Source organism: Neovison vison, chromosome 2, assembly GCF_020171115.1.
Source record: "Neovison vison isolate M4711 chromosome 2, ASM_NN_V1, whole genome shotgun sequence".
Taxonomy (NCBI): Eukaryota; Metazoa; Chordata; class Mammalia; order Carnivora; family Mustelidae; genus Neogale; species Neogale vison.
In genome coordinates this window covers 98,890,095-98,912,485 of record NC_058092.1, presented here as the reverse complement: position 1 = coordinate 98,912,485, position 22,391 = coordinate 98,890,095, and the positions used below count along the sequence as shown (strand labels likewise).

General features: G+C 41.5%; 1 protein-coding gene across 2 annotated transcripts; it reads left to right on the top strand.

Moving 5' to 3' along the window:
* The first annotated feature begins 160 nt into the window (after positions 1-160).
* AMPD1 (adenosine monophosphate deaminase 1) lies at positions 161-22,144 on the top strand. 2 transcript variants are annotated; one of them, XM_044236484.1, is made up of 16 exons: positions 161-197; positions 1,485-1,496; positions 5,114-5,294; positions 6,599-6,764; positions 9,377-9,542; positions 13,254-13,473; positions 14,250-14,379; positions 15,499-15,693; positions 15,983-16,114; positions 17,048-17,211; positions 18,803-18,929; positions 19,113-19,276; positions 20,155-20,275; positions 20,941-21,114; positions 21,518-21,628; positions 21,985-22,144. In XM_044236484.1, exons 1-16 carry the CDS (start codon positions 176-178, stop codon positions 22,141-22,143), a joined length of 2,244 nt encoding a protein of 747 aa, XP_044092419.1. In that variant the 5' UTR covers positions 161-175; the 3' UTR covers position 22,144. The 2 variants fall into 2 exon arrangements, with proteins under 2 accessions (XP_044092419.1, XP_044092421.1); XM_044236486.1 differs by lacking the exon at positions 1,485-1,496 and having other exon boundaries at positions 176-197.
* Positions 22,145-22,391: the final 247 nt, after the last annotated feature.

The following is a 22,391-nucleotide window of genomic DNA, read 5'->3' as shown; positions in this document are numbered from 1 at the left end:
AATAGGTCTAAAACTCATCTCTCTCTTTTTAGCAGAGAAGGGTCGGATTACAGGTGCAAAGCAAAATCACAAAATGAGTGTCAGGGTGTTCTACTGTCAGACAGTCATCCCCACAGCCTCTCTTCTCGCTCCTCCTTCCTCCTGTGCTATCCTAGAATCCAGGACCCCGGCAACAATGCCTCTGTTGAAACTTGCAGGTAGGTGTGCAAAAGTGTTTGGAGAGCTCGATTCTTTTAAATGCAACATGTTCCTCTAGGTATCTTGTCAGCTTTGACTATCCTTTCTTTAGGGTCAGAGTAGCTTTGATAATACTTTTCAGGAAGAAGCAAGACATGATTTTCAAGGATTTTTTTTTTCTTGTTAGTTTTGGAAGGGAGGTGATTTCCTAGAGCTGTGTCATGTGGTAGCATCTTGGATGATCCCAGTTTGAAAACTGTGGGAGATATTTAAAATCCCCTCTGCTTGTCCAAACAAAACCGGTGCTGTCACCATTGTGAAAAGGGTCCCCTACGACATCTTTAGCTAGAGGATTTAACTGACAACCATGAGCATAGGGAAATATTAACCCAATCACAATCTAGGTTTGTACACATAGTAATTTTTAGAATAATAATGTCTTTTTCTTTGTGAAAGAAATACATGTCTCCTATGAAATAAGAAAAAGAAATGACACTGAAAATAAAAGTAGTAACACTCATGTAGAGAATGCAGAACATTCAAGTAAAGGTGTTGCTAAGTGCAGAAGCAAGTAGTAGCAAGAAAAAAAACAATCACCGGCCCATCATCCAAAGATACACTTCACATGTCAATTTATTTTCTTTGCAAATTTAAAGAATTTTTAAAAGCATTGTTATGATTATTCCATACGTGTCACTTTATAGCCTGCCTTTTTTTTTTTTTGGCTTAATATTATGACCTAATCATTTACCATGGTTTTTAAAACTCTCCCTAACATCATTTTGAACGGCAGTGTAATATTCTAATTTCCTTAACTAATCCTCCAGGTTCTCTACAGTTGGGGTAAGTATGATTATACTCTGAGAACATTATTTGCACCTAAAGCTTTTTCCATTTTTAAGTATGAAAATCAGTAGGATAGATTCTCAGTAATGGCTGTTTGGTAGGTGTTACTAAATTGTTGACCAGATGAGGTGCATGGTTTACACGCAACCAATATCGTAAGAGAGTTTCCATTTCTCTAGATCAAATTTCTTTAAAATCACATTTTACAAAGAGTATCTCTTTAAGATTATAAACATAAATTTAAAGAGCCATATTAGAAATGAAAAGAGAGGAAAAAAGGATGTATACTGGCCATATTCCTAGGGGCTTCTGATGGCAGCAAATTGTAGGTAAATCAAGTTCCATCAAACCCCCTTCTTGTACAAGTCTACATATTTCTTTTCCAAAGCACTGAATAACAGCCACTATCATTTCTGAAAGTTGTTTATATCTTTTATCTTGTTTTATTTTTCTTCATACAGCTGAAGAAAAACGTGAGTATTTTGGACTACTTTTCCTGCTATTTGACAAAGAATCAGTTAAAAAATGACACTATTCATTAATTCAGAAACAAGAGTATTTTTCAGCAGTGTTTATTAAATATCATTGGAAGCCAACAAAGATTAATAATCACCAGGGGTGCCTGGGGGGCTCAATCAGTTAAGCATCTGCCTCTAGCTCAGGTCATTATCCCCGGGTCCTGGGATCCAGTCCCACCTAGAGCTCCCTGCTCAGTGGGGAGTCTGCTTCCCCCTCCACCCCTCCCCCTGCTTGTGCTCTCTCTCTCCTCTCTCTCTCTCAAATAAATAAATAAAATCTTTTTTTAAAAAAAAGATTAGTAATGACCATAGATATTCCATAGCATTACAAATGAACTCATGGATTTTCTGGACTCCCAAGAAAAACCACATTTTTTTTTAAAAAGTCTCTCATGGGGCATTCATTTGATATTTTAAAATAAAATATGTTCTTCTTTAGATATAGATTAGCCAAAGGGGTCTATTGAGTCTTGCCTTAGGAAATCCTCAGCTCGAAAGCAAAACATTTCATGGTCAATTTTGGTGACCAGATAAAATAAAATCTTGCTTTACGTAAAACTGTAACTCTATGTTTCCCTCCATCACAAATGAGATTTGTCTTTTAGCTGATGAATAGTAGGTCTGCCTTGGAGTTCCTCCATGAAAAGAGATGTGGCAGATGAAACCCCTAAGACCTGTCTTTCCTACACACCCCTAAAGCACTGCTGGGAAATAAGCATGCTTTTCCGGATTTGTTGAGTGAAGAGGCAAGCATGATATTCCTTTTCTCAAGAATCTTGCACTTCCCATGTTAATAATAATAATTCCCAACTTCTTCAGAGTCCTGTGTAGTTTTTAAAGTATGTTTGTTTAATCTTTATAACAGTTCTCTGAAGTTGACATCATTATTATTAACATTCCCCTGTTATGATGATGAGCACTGAGGCTCCCTGTGATTATGGGGTTTGCCCAAGGCCATCCAGCCAAGACATTGTCATTCTACTACTTGTTTCTATTCTCTGTCGATTCTATACGTAAATGTAGATGTCCTATCCTCAAGATATTTCCACTGCGATGCTGCATTATCACGAGCGTAATATGCTCAAAAAAGAACTCAACAATGATCTGTACAACCCACGGAAGTCATCTGTCCTTTATGCCAGGAATTCCAACTGTCACCAGATCTTATCTACTCATCTTTGGAAATACCAGTTGCACTCTTTCCTTCCCACAATCATCACCACTCCCTGAAATATTTTTGAAAGGCAGAGTTCTTGAATTCAGAGTCAAATTGCAGCTGTGGTTGCATGAAGTCAAAGCAACTGGTTGATTCAGTGGAAGGAAGCGTCAACCATATAATTTGGGGGCATAACGTAAACCACTTCTTGACAGTAGAGTTTCTACTTGACAACTGTCTATAGTGGCTTAGGGAGATGCAACCTTAGGAAAAACAATAACGTTTGAACATATGAAACAAATGGATATGTGCAGTCCTAGATAAAGACTGCTGGTCCTGGAAGAACTAGATATCCAGCGAGTAAGATTTGGTTTCTGGGGATCCATCTCCCTGCCATCCTTCCTGAGGCCTCTGACAGCGTTGCCACAGGCCCACCATGACAAGCCAGGTGCATTCCCATCGCCAGCCCTATGCTCATTCTCATCTCCATCCTCATCTTCCTCCTCATCATCATAACCAACCAGCCTATTTTTATTTGCCTTTCATGGTGCATGAAGCCTCTTCTAACTTCTGCCTGCCATTCATCCTTGAGGTGCATGGGCTTGCTTGTGATTCTCATGCAGGAATGATACTAATTTCTGGGAATCTGTTGGTAGTGGGGTGGTGAGGTATTCTCAGGCTATCAAATGTACCTACTTAGAGTTCCATTTGGTCCTTTTTGGATTGTGGTCGTTGTCAAAAAAAAACACTCCAGAGCATCCAAAGACGGTTTCCAGTTTCAGGCTTTGCTTGAGTCTAATGAAGCAAATAGATGATAAAGTTCAGCCAGTAGTGTGGGTTGCTGATATTCTCCTGGGAGAAGCCAGATTTTGAAAGCAAGCTGACCTGACAGTGTTGGCAAAGTTAGGAAACAATCGCTATCACTTCCAATGTATGCTTCAGCCTAAATTAAGTCATATCATTGATCTTTTCCTTAATAGCCAGCTTAAAGATAGCCTCAAATGCCACATAGCTGTCTGACCAATGCTACCAAGTTGAATTATTCAGTCTGAGTTACTGCTTTATTCTCTATAAAGCATTTCCATGTACATTACCATGATAGCCTATGAGTGAGGTTTTGTAGGTATTAGTCTTACCACTTTACAGATAAGGAAACTAAGACAGAAGAAGGTAAATGTGTTACTAAGTGCAGAACAGGGACTTGAGCATATGACACTTCCTTAGGTTAAACTTGAAAACGTGGCATTTTGGAGACCTGTATAGATACTGATGAGACAGAAGTGAGGGGTACTTTCTCTTTGCATGCAGTTTGCTCTGTCATCATGTGAAGAATGTTCCATCTTCTGTTGCTTCAAGTAGCTACTTGTTTGTCATTCTCATTATTTGCTACCTGCTCTTTTCTGGAAATACCAAGAGATTTTGGAAGTATTAGAAGTAATGCTAAAAACAACTGGGTATGTGGAAAATGCAATGGAACTTAACAGAAGAACAGATCCTTAATGGCCATCACCACCCTATATGATGAAATTAGTTCTCTTACATCCTGAGAGTTTTGGAGTTAGTCATTGCCAAGCAAAAGGTCACCCCTCCACCCATTCTAAGGATGGGAATACTAAGGGGTACCTCAGTTGAAAGAGCATGCAATTCAATCTCAGGGTTGTGAGTTCGAGCCCCACACTGATTGTAGAGATCACTTAAAATTAATTAATTAATTAACAAAATTTTTACAAAAGATGGACATATTAAAGCATGTAAAGTGAAATTTGCTTTCTATGGGTCATTCATTATGGAAGGCCACGTGTCCACAAGAAATGGGACTCCCAACACTGGGTAGTAAATTTCAGTGGCTCCCTTCCTCAGTGTATCACCAAGTTGTCAGGATTTGAAATAATGTGTAACAGAAACACAATATCTGCTCCATGAGGAGGAAAGACCCAAAGGACATACTCATTTCTCAGAACTACCTACATCCCTGGTTCTCTTTAGGAAGAAAAACTCCAAGGACTAACAATCCTATTCACTTCTTCACAAGCATCAGAAAAACTCCACCAATGTAATGAGAAGGACTATGTTGAATGCTTACTATGAAGTCAGATTTAGCCTTGCCAGAAACAAGCGATTTTAGATTAAGTGCTAGTCCTACAAGAAGACAGTCCCATCTTCAGGACCTCCTGGGATGTGCTGTAGGAATCTGACCTATGTCTCTGTGAATGGATTTCCAATCTACCCACCGGGAAACCTCTAAAGAGAGAGCAGACATTGAACTCTGACATGTTTCTGGGACACTGGTTAGAGTATAGGAGAGTCACACCCCCCCAAGGCAGTCTTTAGCACTGTGACTTACACGTGGCAGGAATTCTCTAATGACCTCTGACAAAGGGTTCTTAAATACTAATCCATAGAAAACCTCTTTCAGAAATTGATGATGCATTACGTAGCTTTGCTGAAAAAGTATTCGCCTCTGAAGTCAAAGATGAGGGAGGCCGTCATGAGATTTCTCCCTTTGATGTGGATGAAATCTGCCCAATTTCTCATCAGGAGATGCAAGCACACATATTCCACCTGGAGGCCATGGCCACCTCTGTAGAAGGCAGGAGGTAAGCGGTGTAAAGGGAATGCTGGAACATTGAGACACAGGAAGCAGAAATGTCAGTCTGTCTGAATGATGGTTCAACATCATTCAGCTGTGCCAGAGATAAAAACTCCTCCCTCTCCCCAGTACCCCCACCCCAGCACCTTATAAACTAGGGCAAGTTTACCAATGCCTCTGAAGAAGAAAATGGTAGACATCCTGTGCTCATCGCATCTTCCTTTAGTTCAAGCCTCCATATCTATCCAAGTAAGAGGATGTGAGCTCCTGGGCAACTGTTCCAAACCACAGTGGGCTGCTGGCTGCTGGGCACACACTCAGCTTCCATACCAGGGGTATAGAAACCAGACTCGAGAGCCTCATTTTTATGTCAGTTTGAGCCAACCTTAGCACTGTGCTCTCTGATGTGAATATTGCCCTCTGGCCAGTCTGACCTTCTCCAGGCCTCAGGGACACAACCCTCCATTTCTGTCCTCCTGCCCTGGTCATCCTTTTCATTTTATGTTTTTAAGGAAAGAGCAACAGTCCACCTTCTTGGACATGCCCCCATACGACCTATCATAAGTGTCAGGCCAGAGCAGAAACTCAATACTTGTTGATTTGAGGAAGTAATACTAATTAAGCAACTTACAAGTTCCATACACTAAATCTCACCGAATTCCTATAAGGTAGGCATTTTCATATGGGGCAACACAAGCTCAAAAGTTTAAAAACAAACATAAGAATAAATGAAACAAGATGGGATTGGGAGGGAGACAAACCATAAGTGACTCTTAATCTCACAAAACAAACTGAGGGTTGCTGGGGGGAGGGGGGTTGGGAGAAGGGGGATAGGGTTATGGACATTGGGGAGGGTATGTGCTTTGGTGAGTGCTGTGAAGTGTGCAAACCTAGCGATTCACAGACCTATACCCCTGGGGATAAAAATATATGTTTATAAAAAATAAAAAAATATATTAAAACAAACAAACATAAAACGACACATGTAGTGACTGACAAAGCCTATGCTTATTATGATACCCAGACCCCTATCTGCTAGGAGCCGACTGCCTGTGAAGAACAAGGTCATGCTGAAAGCCTTCTAGCATGTTCCCAAAGGCCCACTGCTCCAAGGGCTACCAGGAAGAAAGGAATACAGTTACGTGATACCTCTTCCCATATGCTTGAATCCTGTTTCTGACACACCGCTGACATTTTAATTTTCACTTTTTGTCCTCAGAATGAAATTGGACAGTGAAACATCATTCTATCACAATGAAACTCCCAATGAGGCCAACATTAAATCCTTTTATTTTTGCATTTCAAATCCAGAAAAAAACGTTTCCATGGACGGAAGACAGTTAATTTGTCCATTCCCCAATGTGAAACATCGTCCACCAAACTGTCCCACATCGACGAATACATTTCTTCATCTCCAACCTACCAGACGGTGCCTGATTTCCAGAGAGTGCAGATCACCGGCGATTATGCCTCAGGGGTGAGTCGCTCCCTGTCCCTCAGATGCAGCAGCTGCGAAGACACAGCTTCATTATTTCAGCTTCCTTGCCTTCCTCCCTTCCTACTGAGAAAGGTGTTAGCTAGCTTGTCCTTGTTCTACTTCCTTATTGCCTCTCAACACCAATATGCTATACCTTCTATTTCTGTTTTATCATCCCATATAATTCATCCTTCTTCATCTCATTTGCTTGCACATGGAGAATATGTGACAGGAAGCACTGTGTGTTATGGAATACGTTAGACAAATCTGGGCACAGGAGATGAGAACAGCTGGTGGGCTAGTCTCGCCGAGGATACCACGAAGCAGGACAGGGAGCCTTGAGAGGCACAGGGGACTTTTGGGAAAAGATGGTCCCAGGGCAGCCCTAGACCTAGAGAGAAGGCAGCATAAACCAGTCAAAAAACAAAAACAAAAACAGATGGGAAGAAAGAGAGGGAGATGAGAGGAGTAGAGAGCCCAGAGAAAAGAAGGAAGATGAGAGACAGGCTAGAAAATTCTAATGGGGCTATTGTTTTGTTTTGTTTTTTTGACCAGCGGTCATCTCTGATTTCATTACAGATGCTTACACAGTAGATTATTGCCTGGAATAAACTCTAGTTATGCCACAGGGATCATAAACTTATGTCACAAACAACTTGACCTGCCTGTCCTATCCAGAACAGTTGGGCAATTAATAAATCTCTGCCACATGGACTTGCAGAATCAGCATCATATTGGTGAAACCGACGGTTAGCTATCAGTCTGTGCTCCAAATATAGTTTTAATGACCCATCCTAAGCCCTCTTCTCATGTAACTGACCCACTTGGGGTCAGTCCCAAGATACTAAAAGTGACAGAGCAAGGAAACCAACATGATTCTTGTCTGTTCACTTTCTGCACGATAACACGAGTGCTCTGCAAATGGTTGGCGTTTTAGATGGTCAATAACTGAAAGGAGATGTTTACTAGAGACAGGGAAAACAAGGTTTGGAGACACACACACACCCCTGCCCTGGAAGTTAAAAAAAAAAAAGCCATAAAAATTGGGAGACAAACTTGATACCTCTGTGCTTGGTAGAAACAAAAATAAAAAGAAGAAAGAGGGGAGGGATGACGAGTTCACAGAAATCAGGGAGCAGTAGCTAGCTGCTGCTTCTCTGAAAGCTGGAGGGCACATGGAACCATGGCTGGGGGTCTTTGAAGAACTAGGTGTGTTGCTGTACCTGTTGGCTGAATGTGGCTGGGTGATGAGCAAAACCCTACTGAGCTGGAATCTGTGCCCCATTGGTCTTCACACTTGTAATTGAACAGAGAGGTAGGGGGATCGGGACTAAGTTTCCAAGGCCAATAATCCCTGCTAATCAATTGATGCCATTTAATCAGGTCTTACCCAGCGCCTACTCTGTATGAGGAATGGTGTGCTAAGTGCAGAAGACACCAAGGTGAATATCTTTTCCAGCTCTTATCCTGGAGAAGAGAGACTGGTGGCGCACCATGTGGCAAAGGCGCAAGCATGCCGTGTTGGAAGCAGACCCTTAGCTCCACCACCTGAGCCAGACTCTCTTGGCCAATGTCAGCAGACTTTAAGAAGAGTTCAGCAGATTAGGATCAACATCAGGACCTCAAACCCTGGAAACCTGCTCACACTGGTCCCACAGTCTTTGGGCTCTGATGATGAGCCTTCAGTGATTTCAAGTTATGACTCCCTGGGTGTGCCAGGCCCAACCAGGGGTCGGGGATGGTGCATGGGAGAGGCCAGTTTAGGAAATTTCCAGCAATTCTAGGAAAATGTTACTCTAGAATCTTGCTATTTTTAGCCACGGCCAAAATTCTCTTTAAAGCCATCCAAAAGAGGCTGCCTGGGTGTCGAAGTTGGTTAAGTGTCTGACTGTTGGTTTTGGCTCAGGTCCTGATATCAGGGTCCTAGGATCAAGCCCTGTGTCAGGCTCTGTGTTCAGCATGAAGTCTGCTTGAAGATTTTCTCTTCTTCTCCCTCTGCTCCTTCCCACCACCAACCCCACACTCTCTGTTTCTAAAATAAATAGTTAAATCCTTTTTTAAAAGTTAAAAACTATCCAAAAGAATGGATGATGTTCTGATTCATGTATAGCTAAAGAAGGCCATGCATGTGTGGTGGGGTTGGAGGGATGTGACACTTTATTCATTCCCAAATATTTCCCTTAGTGACCAAAAAGTAGTTTCAATTCCCAGATTAGAGTCATTTGGCCTTTCTGTTGAGATATTGTCTTCAGAAGCCTCTACGTAAAACATCCTTAACTGGAAGGAAGAAAGTATTCTCCACGTTAGGGAGAATGGGATCTTTTCATCACATTTGCTAGATAATCACTGCTTTCTGGCAAACACGGCAAATGCACACCAGCCTGTATAAGCCAAGACCTGTAGAATAGGTGAGTTTTAGTAGAAATGGGAGAGTTGGGAAAACTTCAAGACCTGTTCCTGGAGGAGGACCGAGGGCCCAAGTCAAGCAGGAAGCGGCCATGTAGGCAGGCCAGGCTCAGTGTGGGCAGAAACAGCCTGGAAGGCAGACAAACTTAACCTGCTCCCTGGATTTTCACAGGAGCGACTCTGATATTCTGATATTTTCTTGGCAGGTTACAGTTGAAGACTTCGAAATGGTTTGCAAAGGTCTATACAGGGCATTGTGTATACGGGAGAAGTATATGCAGAAGTCATTTCAGAGGTTCCCTAAAACCCCTTCCAAGTACCTGAGGAACATTGAGGGTGAGGCTTGGGTAGCAAATGAGAGCTTCTACCCGGGTAAGTAGTTTTCTCATGCAGAGTATAAAATAGATCTTTAGGTTTAATTACTAGATACCAAATATGCCCCTAGATTACAGTAGTTTCCCACCCCCCACCCCCACCCTCCCCTCCCTACCCTGTTCCACCCATGGTTTGGCTCTCTGCGGTTTCAGTTACCTGTGGTCAGCTGAGGTCCATAAGCAGATGATCCTCCTGATTTATTGTCATGTCAGGAGTGGCCCAATGCTACGTCACAATGCCTACATCATGCCCCTCTCTTCATCTCACGTAGGCATTTTATCATCTCACATCATCATAACAGGAAAGGTGAGTATAGGTCAATAAGATATTTTGAGAGGGGTGCCGGGGTGGCTGTCAGTTAAGCATCCAACTCTTGATTTTAGCTCAGGTCATGAGATGGAGCCCAGTGTCAGGTTCTGTGCTCAGTGGGGAGTCTGCCTGAGATTATCTCTCTCCTTCTGCTCATGTTCATTCTCTCTCTCTCTCTCAAAATAAACAAATAAATAAACAAATAAAATCCAAAAAAAAGTATTTTGAGAGAGACCACATCACCTAACTTTTATTATACTAAATTGTTATAATAGTTCTATTTTATTTTTCATTATTGTTATTAATCTCTTACTGTGCCCAATTTATACAAATACGAGTAAGGTGGTAGACCAGTAGCCCATCAGCTGGCATGTAAGTATAGGAAAAGACATGGTATATACAGGGTTCAGTTCTAGTCACAGTTCCAGGCATCCCCTGGGGGTCTGGGAACATATCCCCTATGGATAAGGAAACACTCTCAAATAAGTAATCCAGTCTAAAAATATAGTCATCTTTGACTCCATTGTCTCTCCTGCCCACATACACAATCGTAATTGACTCTGTACAATATCTCTCAAAAATCTCCCCTTTTTGCTATTCCCTAAACCCTAAGTTAGGCCTATATTTCTTCTTGTCCAGATTGCCAGTTTCTGACCTACTCTGTTAAATTCTAGTTTCACTCCATTTTGGTTCATATTCACCTTAGTGCCAATTATTAAAACACAAATCTGAGCATGTCCTTCTCTTAACAAAAACCTTTCATTGCTGCCCATTACCTACAAACCTAAGTCCAGCCTTCAGCCTGGCATTCAAGGTCTACCATCAGCTGGCTCCTAACTACGTTTTATTTATTGATTTTTTAGATGTGCGCCCTCAACGTATTTATATATTTACCTTATCTACTCCACTCTTTTCTGGTGGGAAGTGGTCTAGCACTTTCTGTCCCTTGTCATGCTGTGCCACGTGCCTGAACAGGGGAAGAGTTCACTTTTTCTCTGAACGTCCAAATGTCTAGATCCAACCACATCCTTCAACGTGTAGCCCAGATACTATCATTTCCTGACTTGCTTTAACCTCTGGATAAATCTAAACTACATATTTTGACTTTCCATAGTCCTTTATTTACATATCTCACTGGTTTATTTTCTCCCTTACATAAAGTTCAATATCTATTTTTCAATAGTCAGATTTTAATAATTTCCCATATTTCTATTATATAACTGTATCATAATTTATTTAACCAACTCTTATTTTTAGGCATTTAGATTTCTGACTTTTAAACTTTATTTCCAGTAAGGCTATCATGAATGGCTTTATGTAAACATCCTTGTGTAGCTGCTTTACCTAGTTCAGATTATAATTCTAGGATTGAAATTTCAAGGGAGGCAAATATTAAAGTGTTTCTGAACTTTAAGATCACTGTATCATTAAAAGATTTCCAGTTCTACAACTTCTTCTCTATAATGCCTTTTAATATTAAAATGACTTTAAATATGTATTCAGTTCGGTAATACATCAAATTGGTTTACCTATTTTTCTATAATATCGACATTTAGGATATCTGTTTTGTCTTTGTTTCTTCTAAATTATGCTTTATCTCTCAGGATGTTTAAGTGTAAAGATTGGAAAATTAAGATTTCGCACAGAAAAATATTGTTTTATGTTTCTTGTGTTCCTTAGCTCCCAGTTTTGAATAGAAAATGTATGACCTTTTCTTTCTATATTCTTTTCCCCACTCTGGCCATTGGTCATCACTTGCAAACTGGAGCCTTCCTGCTGCCTTGGGCACACACTTGTTGAAAGTAAAAGGCTGAGGGGCACCTGGGTGACTCAGTGGGTTAAAGCCTCTGCTTTCAGCTCAGGTCATGATCTCAGGGTCCTGGCATCAGGCTCTCTGCTCAGCGGGGAGCCTGCTTCCTCCTCTCTCTGCCTGCCTCTCTGCCTACTTGTGATCTTTGTCTGTTAAGTAAATAAAGTCTTAAAAAAAAAAAACAGAAAAGAAAGTAAATGGCTAAGTGCATTACAGGCCATGACCACATAGAATTTGTTCACAGCTTTCTTAGGCTGAAATCATTAGCATGGGAAAGAAAGGGACATTTACCCACAAAAATCCCTTCTCTATTCCTTTAGCAGACATTGTAAAATTATAGGTGCTTTAAAAGGTGGGTAATACATTATAACAAGAACTATAGTTCTTAGAGTAAGAATTTATTTTATATTTCCATTTCTATTAAAACCACTGTAGGTGGAGCACAAAGGGCCTTTAGGGCAGTGAGACTATTCTGATACTGTAAGCGTGGATACGTGTCATTATACATTTGTCAAAACCCATAGAACGTACAACCCCAAGAGTGAGCTCTAAATAAACTATGGACTTGGAGTGATTATGACCTCCAGTGTACGTTCATACATTTTAACAAACATAACCCCTCTGGTGGAGGGTGTAGGTAGTGAGGAAATCAGTGCCTGTGTGGGGGTACGAGTATATGGGAACTGTGTACTTGGCCCTCAATTTTGTTATGAACCTGAAGCTGCTCTAAAATAGAAAGTCTATTAAAAAATAACCGCTCTTGGGGCACCTGGGTGGCTCATTGGGTTAAGCCGCTGCCTTCAGCTCAGGTCATGATCTCAGGGTCCTGGGATCAAGTCCCGCATCGGGCTCTCTACTCAGCAGGGAGCCTGCTTCCTCCTCTCTCTCTGCCTGCCTCTCTGCCTACTTGTGATCTCTGTCTGTCAAATAAATAAATAAAATCTTTTAAAAAAAATAACCGCTCTAAATAAAGACTTATAGAGAAAGTTGATTTTATCAAGGAAAAGATCCAAATTCTACTTTTTCACTGTAGTTTGAGTTTTATTTCTATGTAATTGAATGTTCTAACCAGAAAGGCTTTGATAACCTACTGTAGTAAATAAAATCCTTTGTAAGTAGTATATCAATTATGTGAACAGTTCTTCTTAAGAACTTGAAAATCATTCTTATACTAGAAACAATCTTTTTTTTTTTAAGATTTTATTCATTTATTTGACAGACAGAGATCACAAGCAGCAGAGAGGCAGGCAGAGAGGAGGAAGCAGGCTCCCCGCCAAGCATAGAGCCCTATGTGGGGCTCGATCCCAAGACCCTGGGATCATGACCTGAGCTGAAGGCAGAGGCTTTAACCCACTGAGCCACCCAGGTGCCCCTATACTAGAAACAATCTTATAGTTACTTTACACTACTAATTTAGTCACCTTTGGAAAATAATACAAAAATAAACTTTAGCTCAGCACTGGATAATTATAACTAAGATGTACAGGATTCCAGACGAATGAGATCTTACAACGTTTCATGTTTTGGTTATTTTTATGCAGCCATTTATCGTATTTCTTGATCTATTGCTCTGTGTTTTATTGAGAAAGTCTTTACCCCTCCTGTGAAGAAAGGAGAAGACCCCTTCCGAACAGATGACCTCCCGAAAAACCTTGGTTATCACCTCAAAATGAAGGATGGCATAGTTTACGTCTATCCTGATGAGGTGGCCGCCAGCAAAGATGAGCCCAAGCCACTTCCTTATCTAAATATGGACAGCTTCTTGGATGATATGAATTTTTTACTTGCTTTAATTGCCCAAGGACCTGTGTAAGTGTTTGATGGTGACTGAACTACTATTCCCGTCACTACTACCGCCACCCCACTGCTACTACTGCCACCCCCTTGACTACCACCCCCACCCCCACTACTACGGCCACCACCCGCCCTACGAGGACTACTACTACTCAGAGTAAGAATGAGTATTTATTAAGTGCTTACTATGTTCAAACATTATGTGAAACCCTTCGTGTATATTTTTCCTCCCTCCTCGCTATCATTCTCTGAGGTGGGTATATTTATAATTGCAGTTTTATAAGCTGAGACTTTGATGAGTTAAGTAATGTGCCCAAAGTTACATGAGTTAAGTAATGTGCCCAAAGTTACACAGCTGGCTGAGCCAGGACTCAAGCCCTAATGTGCTATCTCCAAAGCCAGGGCGCTTAACCTTGAGCAATATTGTCTTACATGGCTTTATTATTATTATTCTTATTAATTTAAGTAATCCCTACACCCAATGTGGTGCTCAAACTCACAGTCCCAAGATCAAGAGTCTCATGCTCTTCCAACTGAGCCAGCCAGGTGCCCCTCACCCCACCCCGGCCTTTAAATGCCTTCCCAAATCCTCCCTCATTATCCTCTCCAGCTTTGATGAAAAGATTGAGCCCGGGGAGCCCCATATTTTTCAAGTGAGATTAACTGCAAACTGAATGTTCATTCCAGTAATTGTTTCCAATATGCAATAAGGGTCCTGATGATTCTGAAATTGAGTCTATTTTCTTTAAGTGTCTGAATGTTTCAGAACGATGCTATTTAATTTTTCACAGTAAGACCTATACCCATCGACGCCTGAAGTTCCTCTCCTCCAAGTTCCAGGTGCATGAGATGCTCAACGAGATGGATGAGTTAAAGGAGCTGAAGAACAACCCCCACCGAGATTTTTATAATTGCAGGAAGGTAAACATTGTCACAGGTCACTGCTGGGCAAGAACATTAACCCAATGTGTTCTTGAGGGGGACAAGAAAGATAGTGTTTCTCTGATTACTGTAAGATTCCTGCAGGCTCAGTGGGTTTAATGAATGCAGATGAATTACTCTAAAAGGTTAAAATGCCATTTCTGTGGTTTTCCACACAGAAAGGTTTACCACATCCTTGCCATAAAAGTTAAAATGATCGTGAACAACAAAAATAACAAAAACAAATGAAATCTCAAAAACCGCTACCCGAGGATTTGGAAGATCTTTATTCTAGTCCTTTTTCTTCTACTTCCTGACTCTAATATATTGAGGGAGGTGCTTAAATATTTCTGAGTTTCACTTTCCTCATTTGTAAAATTGGTAAATACATCTGCCCAGTCTAGCTCACAAGAGGACTGTGAGTATCAAATGCACTAAGGACTGTGGATAACTAATCAACTTAGAAACATTTCTGAGATGTGTTCTGACCCTTTAAGTGACTGTAAGAGGTAGGGATAGACAATAAAGGAGCAGATATTTGGGACCAAATCCTGGCTCAGCCGCCTGTTTAACCATGGATAAGTTAATCTATCATTAATTAATTTAATTAATTAAACATAAATCTAACAAATTTATTATTTTATTAATAGTTAACATATTAATAATAAATCGATATATTTAGAATATAAATACTAAAACAATTATTTATTAATAATTAAGGTTAAATATTAAATTTAATGAATTTATTATTAAATTAATTGAGTCTCCAGCTTATAAAATTGTAATCATAAAAATACCCAACACAGAAATGCTATCACGGAGCCATGGCGTCGTAATTTTGATCCTCTCTCTCTTTGGGGTGAAGGCTAGGCCAGCTACTTCATTTTGGGGGTGCAGAATGCCCCCCAATAATTTTATGTGGATCAAATATAGGGAGTAAATTGGATGTACAGATATCCAAGAGCAATGCGCATTATTATTATACTCACCTAACCTGTGACATTCTTGCAAGGGTGCAAAGAGGTGCCATGGGTTCTTTTCTGCTGGGCACCATAGCCTCCAAAAGAGCAGCATGATTAAGGTTGACTGTTGTTTTTCTTTCTCTGAACAAACACACAGGTGGACACCCACATCCATGCGGCTGCTTGCATGAATCAGAAACATCTGCTCCGCTTTATTAAGAAATCTTACCAGACTGATGCTGACAGAGTGGTCCATAGCGCCAAGGAGAAAAATCTGACCCTAAAGGAACTTTTTGCCAAATTAAAAATGCATCCCTATGACCTGACTGTTGATTCTCTGGATGTTCACGCTGTAGGTTGAAAAAGATCGTGTCAGTTTCCTGATCCTACTCAGAACCCCGCATGCCTTTCTCCTACAAACTACCCCCTTCTCAGAACCCTCTTAACCTGACCACGCTGGCTGAAAGCACCCACAGACAATTTTGAGGTTCACTCATTGTCGACTATCCCAGAGTCCATTCTTGGAGACCGACCCTTGCCCCTGTTCCCAGGGCCCCGTTCCTGGGGGCCATTCCCTAGCTCTCTATGTCCCATATGTCCTGTGTATAATGATACACTTGTGCTTCTGTTTCCTGATTCAGGGACGCCAGACCTTCCAGCGTTTTGATAAGTTCAATGACAAATACAATCCTGTAGGAGCAAGTGAGCTTCGAGACCTCTACCTAAAGACAGACAATTATATTGATGGAGAATATTTTGCTACTATCATCAAGGTGAGGAGGAACCAACCAGATCTGTGGTACCTGGTCTGGTTCTTAAGGAAGGGGAGGAAGGAGGAAGAGAAGGAGGAAAGGTAGGAAGGAGAGAAGAGCGAAGGAAGCAAGGAGGGAGGGAGAGGAAAGAAGGAGGAAGTGTGCTATCCCTGGGGCCAAGCACCCCAAAAATGAATATAAGAATTTCTTTGGAAATGTCCACTGTAATGATTTTAAAAGACTTCAATTCCTAGACCAGAGAAGCAGAGAGTGTGGATTTGGGACTGATTAAGAGCCCTTTCGGGCTCTGGGAGTTGTACGCCTGGAAAGGGATGGGATCGGAATTCCCCCTCATCTTCATGGCCTGAGCACTAGGACAGGGAATGACATGGAGGACTTGGGAGATGTGTGTTTTGAAAAGTAGGAGATATAAGAGAAACTGAATGTCTTTTGCAGGTGCCTTGGATAGGATGACTTCATCATCCTTTGACTTCTTCACTCTCTAGACTCCTTTATGTCTTATCTGTTTCTTATCTACTGATTAGATTCCCCTCATCTCTCAATTTCCTTAGATCTTTTTTTAAAGATTTTAATTTATCTATTAGAGAGAGAGAGAGCATGCACAGGAGAGAGAGAAAGGAGTGAGAGCAGGAACAGGGCCAGAGGGAGAGGGAGAAGCAGGCTCCCCACAGAGCATGGAGCCCCGCACTGGCAGGGCTCTATCCCAGGACCCCGGGATCATGACCTGAGGCAAAGGCAGGCGCTAAACTGACTGAGCCACCCAGACACCCCTCAGTTTCCTTAGAGCTTAACATGGAACAGTTTCCCTCTGGCTTCCCTTCACATGTGCTTTGTTCTTCGTAGTACCCACGTCCACCCCCAGACCCCACAGGTTTAGACCCCTGATGGACTTGAGGGAATTCCTGGCTTTGAACTCCTCTCTTGGCTTCGCAGGAGGTAGGCGCGGACCTGGTGGAGGCCAAGTACCAGCACGCTGAACCTCGCCTGTCAATCTATGGCCGCAGCCTTGATGAGTGGAGCAAACTGTCCAGCTGGTTCGTCCGTAACCGCATCTACTGCCCCAACATGACGTGGATGATCCAGGTCCCAAGGATCTAGTATGTACCTCCCCATCGGAGCCCCTCCCACCTGTCTGACCTCCTCCACATGAACGAGGAATATGCAGTCACAATAAGCTTTGTTATAGCACCGCTGAGAACCCGGTCCTGGGGGCCTGGTTTTGTCCACTCTGGGTTCAGCATTCTTGACCAGAGACAGGAGTTAGGAAGATCATTTCACTTCAGTTCTCTAGCCAGAAGGTTTTTTGGTTTGGTTTTTTTTTAAAACACAGGACTTTATGTGACCACAAAATAACTCATTGAGAATATTTAAAACTTAGCTAGGCTAAAAACTATGTCCACTTTATTCTATTTTTTTCTTTCTCTTGTCCAGCTCATTCTTCCCCATGCTTATCTGGACTGGGATGTAGCTTTCTTGTATCAGAACCTTTACTACCATCTGCTGATTGTCTCATCTACAAGTGCTCAAGTTCCCCATAATCAATGAGTATTTACTGATGATATTACCACCTGCTAATTACTCATTGGCCTCAGAGATGCTCAGTATCATTGATCTTTTATCAAACTTATATTTATTTTCTGGCCACTTGCCCCTGTGTTCTGTGTGCTCTGGTAACACAGGAGTCTTTTCCTTTCTTTTTAGCCAAAAAATTAACCTTGTTGACTGGGGTAGAACTTCCTGTATTATATCATTATAGCAAGGAGGTGGTAGCTGTGGTAGTTAGGAGCATGGACTCTGGACCTAGACTGGCAATACTTGACTCCTGGTTCTGTTACTTATTAGCTGTGTGATCTTAGGCAAGTTTCATGAGCTCTCTGTGCCTTTGTTTCTTCATCTTTAAAATGGGGGCACCTGACTGTCTCAATGAGTGGAACATACGCCACTTGATCTCTGGGTGGTGAGTTCAAGTCTCACATTAGGCATATAGCTTGCTTAAATTTTTTTTTTTTAAAATAGGGTCATAAAGGTACTTAACATATTGAGTTGTTATGATTAAATTCACTAATCTTTCTGGCCACTTAAAAGAGTGAATGACATATACTGAGTGGTATATTAGAGTTTGTTAGATTGTCCAGAAGTGTTCTTTTAAAAAATATTTTATTTATTTATTTTTCAGAGGGGGAGAGAGAAAGTGTGTGTGTGGCAGGCAGAGGGAGAAGCAGGTTCGCCGCTAAGCAGGGAGCACTATGTGGGACTTGATCCCAGGACCCCAGAATCATGACCTGAGCCGGAGGCAGATGCTTAACTGACTAAGCCACCCAGGTGTCCCCAGAACTGTTTTTAATAACTATTTCATGCTCACCATTTTATACGCCACAAATAAATCACTGAATCTTTTGTGACACAGTTCCTATACTCTTCACTTTCCACCTGGACTTAGCTGTGAAGGTTAATATTTTTGCCACAGAGGGTTTGTAGAAGAGGTGGGGACAACCGGTCCAGCAAGACATTTGTATCTCTTTGCCAGTTCTAAACTGAATCCCTCTTTATGGGTATCCAAGAAGAATGTATCTAGAATGGATCCAGTCTTTTCCTGAACATAGCGTGTTGGTCCTTTGATCCCTTCACTCAGGGGCTACCAATCCTAAAAATACTTTCTTCCTGAATTCTCTTAATTCTTGCCTCTAGTGATGTGTTTCGATCTAAGAATTTCCTTCCACACTTCGGAAAGATGCTGGAGAATGTTTTCATGCCAGTGTTTGAGGCCACCATCAACCCCCAGGCTCACCCAGACCTCAGTGTCTTCCTCAAGCATGTAAGCATGACCTGTTAGGCCTTCCTGTTGCTGTGCATGAACCAGGACTCCCACATAGCTGTGACTCATTTTTGCTGCTTATCTCTGACGTTTGGTCCTGGGCTTTGGGAGCTGAAAGTTTCTCTGAGGACCAGGATCCTGCAGTCAGACTGACCCCATTGCATGGCTCACTTTTCCGGACAGATTACTGGTTTCGACAGTGTGGACGATGAGTCCAAACACAGTGGCCACATGTTCTCTTCCAAGAGCCCCAAGCCCCAGGAGTGGACAATGGAAAAGAATCCCTCTTACACCTACTATGCCTACTACATGTATGCGAACATCGCGGTGCTCAACAGTCTGAGAAAGTGAGTAGACGAGAACTGGAGCTAGAAGGAGATTCTTTTTTTTTTTAATATTTTATTTATTTATTTGAGAGAGAGGGCGAGTGAGCACAAGAGCAGGGTGAGGGGCAGAGGAAGAAGCAAGCTTCCTACCAAGCCAGAAGCCCAATGGCAGGTCTCGATTCTTGGGACCCTGGGATCATGACCTGAGGCAAAGGCAGACACTTAACTGACTGAGCCATCCAGGTGCCTTGAAGGAGAGGATTCTATCTTACACACCTCTGCTGAGACATTGGTGCCCTGCGTGGTCATCCCACTGCACTGCTGGGATGCCTCTGACCGGCCCTAACCAGACCCTTCTTTCCCTTGTCTTTTTGTTTGGTTTCTTTCTTTATTTAGCAGGACGAATAGACGTTTTGGAACCTTCAGTAACTTTCACAGTTCCTTTTCGTTGGAAGTTTAGGAATTGATACTAATCTCTGTGTGATGTATTATAGACCTCCATACATGTTGCCCTTCTTGATATACGTGGGTAAGGAGTAGAGGAATATTATAACAGGGTTTTCTGGAAATGTTTTCCCCTCAAAAGCATGAGCAGGAGAAATGAGAACTTGGTGATACTGGTAAACTTCCTGTTGAAACTGCAGGTAATCAGATCATGACTAGGTTCCTCCATACCCCAATACTCTTGGCTGCCTCTTTTTTCAGAAGTCTGCGTTGGGGAAGAATTAAGATTGTGATTTGGAATTGCCAGTTTCACTGAATCTTTTAGATGCCCCCACTCCCTTTCAGAGTGTTAATTATTTTTCTACCAGATTTTCTTGTAAATCCCTCCATGCCCAGAATTGTTGCCAGGTCATAGTCAGTGGCCTGTGACTACCGTGGCGGTTCCCTTTCCCTAGGGAACGAGGCATGAATACGTTCCTGTTCCGACCTCACTGCGGGGAGGCTGGGGCTCTCACCCATCTCATGACAGCATTCATGACAGCAGATAATATCTCCCATGGCCTGAATTTAAAAAAGGTGAGTTGGAGGCTCTCTTCCGAATATGTTTTATATTGGAGCTAGAGGAGTAATTTTTTTTCCTTATCATTTTGTCACAAGTCATTATCAACACTGGAATCAAATGAAAGCAGAGCAAAAAAAGATTTTTAGGTTATGAAGTGCAGTACATTTTACAGAGGCCCAGAGAAGTCAAAGGAGCTGCTCAAAATTACCTAACCAGTTCGTGGCGGGGATGAATTAATGCAGGTCTTCGGGCTTCCATTTTAGAACTCTGACAAGGGATAATTCAGAGGCACTTGGCTTACCTTAAGCTGGTTTTTGCCAGATTTCTTGTTATAGCATGTTTCCAAATGCCTCCGACGAGAGTCAGAACTTTCTGGTAGAGAAAGAAAAAGTGTTTCAAGATGAAGTTTCTTCCCTGAGAGAGACCATCTAACTTAGGCAACTAAAACTCGAACATATGATTTGACCAAATGTTTCTGAAAATTGATTATCCCAAATAAATTTATTCTAAATAGTATTTACATTTAAACACTAGTATTCTTTTTTACTAAGGGATTTAAAGAACATGTGATCATTTTGTGGAAAGCTGAAACTTGAGGTAGACCACGGGGTTTTAACATTTCTAGTTTGTATCTCTTTTTCAACATCCTTAAATATTGTTTTTCACTATTCCTTTTCAGACTCCTGTGTTACAGTACTTGTTTTTCTTAGCCCAGATTCCCATCGCTATGTCGCCATTAAGTAACAACAGCTTATTTCTAGAATATGCCAAAAATCCTTTTTTAGATTTCCTCCAGAAGGGACTAATGGTCTCGCTGTCGACAGATGACCCAATGCAATTCCACTTCACCAAGGTATGCCTGTGGAATCTTAAGCAACACCAGCATATTTGGGACAACAGCATGGGACTGTTGTTGCCCACCCAGAATTTTATTTATTTATTTGTTTATTTATTTATTTGAGAAAGACTGAGTGAGTGAGAGAGAGAGAACACGAGCGGGAAAAGATCGGAGGGAGAAGGAGAAACAGAGGGAAGAGGGAGAGGGAGAAGCAGACTCCCTGCTGAGCAGGGAGCCCCTCATGGGCTGATCCAAAGGCAGACACTTAACCAACTGAGGCACCCCAGGCCCCCTGTTGGCCATCTAGATTTTAGAGTCTACTCAAGAGATTTCACTGTACTTTTTCTGCTGGATGCGTGTTTTTTTTAATACATTATTTCCTTTTTTTTTTTTACCTCATTTAAATAAATAATCCAAGGAGCCCCTAATGGAAGAATATGCCATTGCTGCACAAGTGTTCAAGCTGAGTACCTGTGATATGTGTGAAGTGGCAAGAAACAGTGTTCTGCAATGTGGAATTTCTCATGAGGTAGACCTATCCTTGACTGGTTGCCCTTCTGTATATGGGATCTGGTAACTGAGTACTGAAAAGATAGCTAGGGAAACACATGTGGAAAAATTATCCCACAAATCATATGCTGTTACTATGGACAGGGACTAGAAAGAAGTCTTCTATTTCTCTGGCTCTGCCTTTGGCAAGGCAAATAAAATACACTTGCCTTCTCAGCAGACCATGAGCATTGAGGCCCTGGATGAGTGCTTTGAACAGTCTGTTTTTTCCTTTTGTCAGTAAGTAATGCAAGGAAGGAATCTCTGTGAAGATGTAATTATAGTCTATATCAGGATAAAAAGACAATAATCATTCTGCTTCCTTTCCTCTTACAGGATAAAGCAAGGTTTCTGGGCAACAATTACCTTGAGGATGGTCCTATTGGAAATGACATCCGGAGGACAAATGTTGCCCAAATCCGCATGGCCTATCGCTATGAAACCTGGTGTTATGAACTCAATTTAATTGCTGAAGGCCTTAAATCAGGAGACTAAATTAAATAAACCAAATAATAATATGGGTGAGATTTTCATTGAAGAATACGAATCATAATAGTTACCAGTTATTGAATCCCTGCTATAAACCAATGATTGCTCTAGATATTCCTCCACTGACATTATTCACTTAATCATTTTCACTTTATGAAGTAGATAATAATATCTTCATTTGGGGGAGATGAATAAACTGAGGCTAGTGAAGTTAATAACCTGCACAAGGACACATCTGTTGAGTGGTAGCAGTG